At 33.1% G+C, this 10705-nt stretch overlaps 1 protein-coding gene and 1 long non-coding RNA gene across 2 annotated transcripts; both read right to left on the reverse strand.

Annotated features, from left to right (window-relative positions):
- Positions 1-784: 784 nt before the first annotated feature.
- Positions 785-6691, reverse strand: LOC136236014 (uncharacterized protein At4g18490-like). The gene is made up of 14 exons (XM_066026135.1): positions 6628-6691; positions 6024-6147; positions 5565-5753; positions 4706-5482; positions 4209-4391; positions 4003-4140; positions 3704-3838; positions 2562-2720; positions 2294-2465; positions 2072-2139; positions 1947-1986; positions 1669-1824; positions 930-1040; positions 785-829 (listed from the first exon to the last, which is right to left on the reverse strand). Exons 1-14 carry the CDS (start codon positions 6689-6691, stop codon positions 785-787), a joined length of 2361 nt encoding a protein of 786 aa, XP_065882207.1.
- A 2688-nt stretch (positions 6692-9379) lies between these two features.
- Positions 9380-10350, reverse strand: LOC136201433 (uncharacterized). Its single transcript, XR_010673835.1, has 2 exons — positions 10032-10350; positions 9380-9825 (listed from the first exon to the last, which is right to left on the reverse strand). It is a non-coding gene; the product is annotated as an uncharacterized lncRNA (long non-coding RNA).
- Positions 10351-10705: the final 355 nt, after the last annotated feature.

A 10705-nucleotide genomic window follows, 5' to 3' on the forward strand; every position in this document is an offset into this window, starting at 1 on the left:
AATATTTTTGTCAGAATTAAAATTCAGTGTGGAAATTGTGTTTCAACAATCTCCCTCATTTTGATGTTGGCAAAAATTCAGAGGTTAAGAAAAATTAAAATTAATCTCCCCCATAATAGTTAGACTTGCATTGCTTTTGGATTCTCCCCCATAAGGGTTGACCTACTGAAAGAAATTTTACTTAAGATAGAAAAGAGTTAAACGTTAAGAAGTTCAGTAGTAAAATTAAATTCAGAGTCGGAAGCATTGTGTATCAAGGCAGAAAATATTAAAGGAATGGTATGCACATGGATATTGGAATTATGTCCTTTACTTGGATATAATTAATCCTTGAAGCATAGTATTGCATTAGTTAAGTATTGATATCAGAGTTTTTAAATTGTTGCAATATTTTTGCAGAGTCATTTGATTATGAATGAGAAAGGTATATAACTAAGTATCATTCAGAAGTAGATAACATTTAAAAGCATGATATAGAAAAGATAAGTCATTTATATACACATTCAGCAGGCAAGCAATACAACATAAGACTAATCAGTCTATAAGCACGGAAGGAAGAAAGACAAGGTTCCTATTTAGATTGTCTAATATTAACGGAAACATACAGCCTTCTTCTTCGTACCAGGAAAGAGGAGAATCATGAATTTGCAACCACATTAAGTTTCTAAAATTAGAACAAAAAAGAAAAAGAAAAAGGAGCTTATAGATGGACTAGAAGAAAGTTAAATGCAGAGGAAGTACCTTTTGTTGTTGGTTCCTGCCATTTGGAATTCTGAATCAAGAGCTAATTAGAAACCAGCTGAGCAGCAAATTTCTGAACCTTTTGAATGTTTTCAATTGTGAAGGAATGCAAAAATTCCATATTAACAAAAACAGAAAGTCATAGCAAGTAGAAAAAGAATAACTATGAAGACATAATGAAAGGATATCTTCGCATCAAACATTGGATGGTTAAGCATCAGTAAATGGTTATTATTCACAATAGCTCGAACCATTAATTCTTTAGCTTCCTCATGTTTCTTCTTCAGCATATTGTAAATCTGTAGCAAGAAGCATTAAGTCTAGTTCAAAAAAATATATTATAGTAGTCATACTGATGAGTATTTCAGAACTTCAAAAGAAGCAGGTCATTATTTTAGAAGGTTTGAAGAATAGTATAAATACATCATAGGTTTAGGAAGCTATCGATTTAAGGAATTGTTATTCCATGACAATATTTGAAGCTGACAATTAGAGAATGTGTACCAAACTGGAAAACTGAAACAAAATTATTTTCCTCCTTGACCTATGTGTGGTCATCAGTCAACAAAGGTACTGAGTAAAGATCAAATTTGTTCAGAATTCTTAGGACTTTCAAATGATTTAATTCTAAAACTTCAAAATCAAGTAAAAGATCAGCATGCTGACTTGAAATTTGTGCTCCACTACGACTAATATCCTTTGAAAAGATTGATGCTATGCAGTAATGCCTCCCGAGCAATTCAAAATTTCCAAGTCTGAAGTTTTCTTATTGTAATGCCATCTTGTTTTATGATTTCTTAAAAAATATCTAATTCGGACAGTTTTCCAAATCCATTAAACAAAGGTTGAAATATCATGGAGAAAACGGCATATATATAATATAAACCCGTAAATACCAAACAACGTAGATGAACAGTTTTTACTTACATCCTCCAGCTCTTTTGCATATTCTTCAGCTTTTTCAACATTTTGATCATCTTCCGTGGTCAAAAAGATGCTGCTTTCTTTTTTATTAGGTATTTCAAGCCCAGATGTAGGTTGGTTATATAACATTGTCTGAGTGTCATTCTCTGGTTGATTACACTAATGAAAGAAAATATTAAGAGGAGAGAAGTTAGTAACATAAACTAATCAAGCGAAATTTTTCTGTATAAAATCTGTCACATCACTTATAAGTTCTACACAAAGCATTGTCCTTGTAATACCTGTACTTCAACTGTTCTTTCCAAAGGTTCCTTCAGATTTCTACAAAGTATCATAAAGAATATGTTTATTCCCAGAAACTTGAGCAGGGCTGCAACAGAAATGCAAACAAATTTAACGAGCATACCTGCTTTCACTCAGTGACTGCGAAAGACGTTTCTGTGGATGCAAAAGCACTTCCTTGGCATTTGATGCCTGAAAAATTGCATAGTTAATTATCTGTGATACACTACCATACTTCTATGAAGTTCTTGAGCAGAGATTTAAAAGCTGCTCAACGGCAAAACCATATCAGAGAATCTATATTGGTTCAGTTCAGAATAAGAAAGCTATATGGTGAAACAGAAACCTCAGCTGTTTTTCGCTTCAAAGAAGTGATTGCTGAAGTTTTTCTCTGAACAGGATGGACAATCTTGGATGCTGTACTTCCTTGTACTTCTATGTCTTTGTCTGACTTTCTCAAGGAACTTAATTCCCTTCTAAGTGTAGCATCAGAATGATCTTTGCTTTGTCCGATATTCCTTTGTTGGGAGATATTTGGTCATCAAAAAGATAAAGACTATAATCTTCAAGGAAATTCACAAAGGATTTGAGAACATGTCATATTCTGAACTGACCTTGAAATCTTCAAGCTAGATGCATCAGGTGTTTTCCTCATGGTTTTAAGCCCTTCAGAAGATCCAAACTTCAGGTTCCAAGTTGACATCATGTTTGAAACCACGGTTGTAGAATCTACACTCTTCTGGGTATTAGACTTGGTTTCCTTATCAGTTGAGCTGGCAGGATTGACATTACCACAGCAAATATTTCAACAGTTTCCGTTTGCTGATACCGACAATAAAATGTTTTCCACAACTCACATGATGTGAAATACAGTTTCCAGAATATGCAATAAGTTGAATGTCAAAAGATGCCAGGTAACAGCAACTACAAATAATGACATAAATAATAAGAGTCTCTACGGGCACAAATCTGAGTTTAATCATATGAAAGAATGAATTGATGACCTGCAAGATGCAGGCATATTTTTGAAACATTGAAGTCAAGCAGAAAATTACAAACATTTAAACTACTAATGTTGGTTCTTTGGTTGTGGTTAAATACATGCAAATGGTACATGGTAAAAAAGCTCAACAAATATTTAGTTAATACAGAGATAATAGTCACATTTCAGCAAAACAATTCAAGAGTATTCCTATTAAGAACCATATTGAATCATGGAGAAGTTGCATGAATCGTTTATGAGAAAAAAAGGCCTATAATGCACAAAACTGTAAAACCTAATTTCCTCCTAGCTGCTTGGTTGCTATTTTTAAAGCCACAAAAAACTTAACGCCGTGCTTTCCTTTGAGAATTATTATTATTATTATTGAGAATCAGCATGGAGAACCAAATATACAATTATCAAATTCAGAAGCAATAGAACAGCAAAGTTCTTGAAGATCTCTAAATTTCTACAAGTGACCCAGTACTCTTTCTCAAGTCATTGAACCATATACCAACATCAAAGAATTAAGTCATCTAAAATCTTCTTATCTAAATGATCAAAAGCACGTGTGCACTTTAGAAGATCCCAGATCAAATGGCACCAAAAGAAATATATATATATATAAAAGTACTTCTGGTATAATGACAGCAGAAGTGAAAATGATGCTATCACACTGGTTCTAAATTTTTTTGCATGCTAACTTTTCCAGAGTCAACTCCACAAAAGATCAAATAGTTATCTAATTATCAGGCATAAACAAAGGTCCCTTACTCAAAATTATCAAGATCTTTATTCGTTCCACTTCCTAGCAAAATGGAATCCCCTTTTGTTGCTTCTTTACCAGGATGCGTTGGAATAGTACCCAGCTTGGAGATATTTTTTATTCTATCACCATTAAAGCCCTCCCTGTTAAAGATTGAAAAAGATACAGTCATTAGACAATTCCACAAGCAGCTCACTGTTTGCACGAAATTTAAGTGATTTGTTCCTGCTCATGGACCAGATCTTCTAGCAAATTTGAAGAAAAAAAAGCCTTTGTAATAATCACAATTCCACTTATAGATGCCTACCTGATATTACACTGATCTTTAGCGTTTCTTTTGCTTCCCAGGAAAGCAGGTTCTCCTTTTATCAATTCTTTGGACAGTGATTTTAAATCACCAGTCAGTTTTCTTTGGGTTTCTGCATCGTTAACAAAAATACCTTCCCTGTTGACCAGACAATGGAAAAGCTGTCACTGCTAGACATTGCACTTAATACAGGTAACATAACTCACCTTTTCCCATTGGCAGGATAGGAAGTAGCGGGTCCTTTGTTTACAGCTGAGGAAACTTGGCCATCAACAGATGATGGTTGACATAGCTGAGGTTCGGTCTCATTGGATGTCTGCGAAATCTTAGAACTGCCAACTTCTGGCTTGTTTTTCTTGATTGACATTATTTTATCCACTACATGTTCACTGCGTGAAGCATTCAAACACAAAATAAAAAATAATAAGTAATATCTCATGCAATGAACAAGAGCTTGCATCTGCAAATTTCAGCAAAACTCATTGACAATATTATGTCCTTTATTTAATTAAATAATACATGCATCAAAGTAAACTAGATCAGGAACATGCAAATTGATTTATAAATCAGAGAATCATCTCATAGCTCTGGATCTTCAGATAGAACTGAAATTCCCTTATAGCTATAGTAATACATGTAACTAAAGCCACCAAATTGGAATTGTAAAAAAGATGCCATTATTTTCTTTTCTAAATTGTCTAACCTTCTCAATGGGGCCAACAATATCAAAGCTGGCATCTGAATGTTCTTACTGGTATCTGAATGTGATCTTGTTCGTGATAGAGTTGCAGCTGATGTAACTTCATCATCATCTTGCACTGGTGCAGTCCCAATCATATTTCCAGCAGGGGTTTCACTATGTGCCTTTTCACTTTCAGCCCTGTTGCTCCCTGATTCATTATTGTGTGGTGGATCTGAAATCTTCAACTGTGAGTTATCAGGATCAGACCTCAAAACGTCTATCTTTCTGTGAGTTACATTTTGCTCTACAACAGATTCAGTGTTTACTTCTGGTGCTGGGGTATCAATTTCGGTATCTGATTCAGTTGCCTGAGTTGAATCATTCCCATCAAAAGATTGTGCAGGTAAAACTTGTGTAGTATCTGGAGCAACTGGTTCTGTGAAATTTTCCTTTTCGTCCAAGTAAATCTGCTGTTCTTTATCTTTGGGACTAACAGAAAGTGATTTCTGTGGTGAAGTTTGTACTTCATATGTTAAAACCAGCTCTCCAATATTTGAAGCATCACGAGTTCCTGCACAATCTGTAGTAGTCTTCACAGTTGGAGCAGTTACATTATCTGAAGCTGGAAGATTGTCAGTTTGGCAATCGTCAAATGCGTCACTACAACCAGCCATTTTAAGTTTTGAGCCCTGCTGTTCAATCCTAGCTGCACCATCATCTTTGATGCTTGAGTTCTTCTCAGAAAAATTCTTTCCTTCAGTTAAGGTTGAACCGAAGTTGAAAGCATCATCCAACCTACTTTGTGGTCATAGTTGAAGCAAATTTAGAAGTAATTTTGGGAACAATACAGTTCATTGCAACAAAAAGTATTTACACTCACTCATTAAAATCAAAAGAGAAGTTGAAGCTGTCAGGTTTTCCTTGATGACTTCCACCAGAAGATTCTCCTTTGGAACTTTCCTTGGGTTTTGCAGTCTTTTTGGATGGGCATGAGACGTCGAGATCAGGCATGTCCACTTTAAATGATGTCAACTTGTCAAAAGCGCCATCTAGATTAAAATCCGGATCCCTGAAAAAGAGATTAATATAATTTAGTAACTACATCTCAAACAAAAACAATCTCTGACTAGAAAATGCACGAACTTGGATCCAAGCAATCACCCCTCTGGAAAAGCAAATATTTAGTGGAAGAAAATGAAAAGAGAAGAGATATTTACCACATTGATCAATGAACACGTTGAAAAGAAAATATGTACTGTGCATAGATATTCAGAATCACAGAAGTAACTCGCAGCAAGCATAAACTTTAAATGGGATGATAAGATCCGATATCACTTACGATTTGCCAAAGTTAATTGATATTTTCTTGCCAGTTGGAACTGTATCAAAACTAAAATCCATTGGGTCGACTGCATCTGAAAGCAATTTCCAAGAGCCATAAAAGTCCTTTCCAATTTCATCATCTGCTTTCAAGGTAGTTTAAGAATTCATTAGGTAAGTAAAAAATGATACAAAAAACAAAAATAAATAGACAAATAAGCAATGCAGAAAAATTGCATGATCGGACGCTACCAGCTTAGGCAAGAGAGAAACAAATTTCTAAGCATTAGCCCTCTAAGAGGAAGTTGAAAGGTTTCCAGACCTTTGAATTAGAGGCATTTAAGTTTAAAGTTGCCATGGTGAGGTCTTTAAGGAAATTAGTATTAGCAAATTCAAGGGATTCTGAGTCTCAGGTTCTCTCCAAACTCTTTCAGTATTGTCGATTGTAAGCACAAACTACCGCCATTCTTTTCAAGACCGTTTAAGAAAGCGCTATCTTAAATATTCACAAGTACTTCTGAAATAGTAAATTCATATATGAATTAAGATATGCAAGCTATTTTCTCTATATTGTGAAACCAAAAGGTTACAAGCATCATGATCAATAGCAATATAGAAAATACCAAACGATGATTTCTTCTCTTTGGGATCAAGAGAAGAGGGAGTTTCCTTCCGTGATTCTTCCATCTATGTAGTAGTAGTTATAGTAGGTGTTCTTGTGGTTAGCCACTGCAAAAGAACCAGTGGACTCTCAGATCCGTGATACATTTTAATTTGAAAACGGTTTAAACATCTATCAAGAACTAACTGGCCGGAACTCAACCTAACATATTAATAAGTGAAAAATCTTAAATTAACATTACGAGGGAATGTATCATGTATCATAGCATGTTTCATCAGGATACAATTCCTTCGACAACTAAGTTGCCATCTACAGATTATACAGTCAGTACAATAACGAACCTCAATGACATTACTCATATAGATTATTCTTTCACGCAATTAGCATTTCAAGTTTAATTATATGAGAAATCAGAAGTTTGGAAGACAAAGAATAACGAAATGTCTCTTCATTCCATAGCTATCAGGAATGCTCAGGGTTTTAAATATTGACGGATACATAATGTATCGGCCATTTTGCCCTCGTTTTTCATTATCACCGCCATATCGCAACTGTATCGGTGTGATGACACGGCAACAACGAGAAAATTAGAGAGAGAGAGAGAGAGGAGGCTGGAGGAGTACCTGAGCCGCAGCGGCGGAATTATGATGAAATGTCCGTGGAGGAATCGAGGAGGAAAATTAGAGAGGAGGGCTGTATATTTTGAAAGCTAGACTTCAATTTAATTTTAAAAACATTCCTATTTAAAGGGAAGATACAAAAACAGTGCAATCTGGTTCTCGTTTCTCTTCAGTGCCTTTCTGGTTTGGCGCCAGGAATCAGGAAGCGCGGTTTCTCGCAATATTTTATATATATTTTATTTTTATGACATTTTCTTTTTTTTAACCCAAAATAAGCATTTCATAAAACAACTAGTTTTAGAGCTATGCTTTCCACGGTTTTTTTTTTTTATTATTTGGATCGTCATCTAGAAATTCACATATTAAAACTGTAATGAATATGTAAATATTAAAATTTAATATAATAATTTTTTTTATTTATAACGTATTAAAATATTGAACAATAATATCAACAATTCAATTAGTATTATTAAACACTTCTTTAAAATTTACATTTTACATTTTAAGCACAATACATGTTTATCTATCTTTGTCGCAAATAAAATATTTCAACCATAAATTAAGAAAATTAGGTGCTGCTAAGTAACATATAAAGTAGAATATACTTGCAAACACATCAATATAACATAAAATATGATTTTTATTTAACATTTAATTAAATTCATAACACATGTATATCATATTTTGATTGAAATCATAAATAACATATCGTTCTTATACAAATTCTTAATTTTCTAACACTTTTTTTTTCTTTTCAGCTTTTTTCAAGTACAGCAAGGTAAAAACTTAAACATCATTCAAGATGAAACCAAAAATAATTAAAATGCAATCACGGTTTTTCTTTTTAATAAAAATTAAAGATGAGTCTAACAAAGCTAAGACATTCATCATTAATCCAACTATACTTTCCCAACTATAATTTTCTATGAATGGATTAATAATTGGATTAGAAGGATGATATTGATCTATACTTCCCTTCCAAACATTCACATGCTCCAAATCTTTTATTATTTCCTAAAGGTAATTATTGCACTTAAAACTTGCACCAAGACTTATCCCAAAACATACCAAAGTCCACCCACACCATAGACGTGTTCCAAAAATCGATGAAGTGCATTCCAATCACCGTTTGCCATATCTTCATGATAGTCCTTGCTCTCAAGGTGAGTAATTAAAATAAGAGTTCCAACTCGAACTAATAGCTAGTAAGATGTGGAGTAGAATTTGTTTTATGAATGCTGAGCATTTTTAAGAAAAAAATAGAGTATATTTTATTTCATTCATGATGTTTTTCAGTAGTCTAATTAAATAACCAAATTGAAAAAATAATGGTTTAATTTCAATGATAAGCAAATTCCTCAAAGGGCTTAAGAAAACCAAAGTTGATAAAGCTAAAATGAATCCAAATGCAAATGTCATAAATGGTATAACTCAGGGAAAGGTGTTGAAATTAAAAATTATGCAAACCTTAGATTTTCATAATTTTGTGTGGGTGTGAAACTTCAATAGATGAATTATTGAAATTTAGCAGTAATGATAAAAACATTGAAAATGAAAATTTACCCAAACATCTTTAAACTTCTTTTTGTATTACAAAGCCAAAATATCATTGTTGTCAAACTAAGAAATATTAATTAAAAACACATAGCATTGAGAAAAATTGAATAAGAAATTTGTAGGCTGGATACTGCAGGTAATTTATAAAAAATGGAAGGATTGTTTTTGCAACTTTACAATCAATGATGTCCTTAACGTCCAAAATTATAAAAACAAAATTTTATATTACTGTTTGATAATAATATAAAAACGAAATTTTAATTGACTGGAAAGTTCCTAAGGACATCGTGATGTCCTCAATCTATTCAAACAATGTAATTATACAAACCAAGAACGCAATATTTGAATTTTTAAATAGCAATTATTATTATTTTTTTTTGAGAAATTAAATAGCAAATATTAAGAAACATACTTGTAAATTTATTAAAAAAAAAAAAAAAGAAACATACTTGTAAACTAATGTTAGGAAACAGAAAATCAGCATTTTAAAATGCAGCTCCAAAACATGCATGGGGTAGTAAATTGACAGATGACAACTTGGTGTTCAACATTTATATTTTTTAAATGAGTTGAAGATTAAATAAGTATATGGTATCCATTCACCATTACTTTCAAAGAACTTACAGAAAATATTATGTGTATATTCGGCACATGCTAAGGTATGCTTTGACACCAGACTATCATTTGTTCATTTCACCTGACTATCATTTGTTCATTTCAAAAAGAATCATTCACACATGACTAATTAATTTGGTATCTGCACTAGCCTAAAAATATTGGATAACCAATTACTATTTACAAATTTTATTCATGATTCTCCATTACTTCCTTTCAGATTCATAACTGCAAGCTCTTGTTCAACAAACTCTCCCGCCACGATGGGTGGATATTTGGCCGCAAGAGGCGATTCTGCATAGTGGCCTATAGAGAATTATAAAAATATAAAGTATTTGTTGGAAGTCTTTTAGCGGAACTTTGAATTTCCTCATAGCAAGATAAACAGCACATCGCCTATAGTAACCCTGTAAATCATAAACCCGAAACCAAAGGCATTTAGCAATAAACCCCTGATCAAAAAATCACCAGAACATGCAGAAAATAAGACAGCAATTAGGCATTTCTACTGGCTGAAGAAGATAATAAGAAAGGAAATTAGAAAAACCAAAAACCTAACAAAAAATATAGCAGGAAATTTTCATCCTAAAAAAACTTTTGCAAATATCATTACCTGCATTAATCAGGCAGCAAACTAACACCAGACACAGGTGTAGAAGAAAACACTCCTGAAGAACAATAATAGGTAGCAAAACAGAAAAATTTATGATCAATAAATCTGTACAAAAATTAATACTTCTTATAAACCATACATCAGACCTTTAGAAAATGAAACATTAACCGTAAGTAGAAAGAGAGGTGGTTGGAACGTGGAAAAAGGAGCAGTTTCTGTCAAAATAAAAAGAAAATGAAATTATCTATAGAAAAGAAATGAAACAAAGAAGCATCACTTAAGTAGAGTGGTTAACAGAGTGGGTTGGTGGCAATAGAGAGATAGGGGAGAAAACGGAGAGAGAGAGAGCCTAAAAAGTAAGAAAAATATATAGATTAATTCACAGTATGACACATAAGCTATGGATAATTTACAACATGACACATCATCACTATTTCTAGAGATTTAGTATATAGTATAGTTAGATAGATAGATAGGATTTGCATCCTCAACAATAGTGTTTAGCGGCCATTTCGGTACAACAAAAGATAAAAAAATCGTTATCATTGGAATAGGTCTGTCTAGCTACCAAATGAGCAGCCCTATTCGCAGGGCCGTTCCTGACCTTTTGTAGGCCCGGGGCGAGAGAATAAAATTGGGCCCTTTAATACAAAATTTCTAAAAATAAAATTTCT

The sequence above is a fragment of the Euphorbia lathyris genome, chromosome 7 (genome assembly GCF_963576675.1).
Source record: "Euphorbia lathyris chromosome 7, ddEupLath1.1, whole genome shotgun sequence".
In the NCBI taxonomy this organism is placed as follows: domain Eukaryota; kingdom Viridiplantae; phylum Streptophyta; class Magnoliopsida; order Malpighiales; family Euphorbiaceae; genus Euphorbia; species Euphorbia lathyris.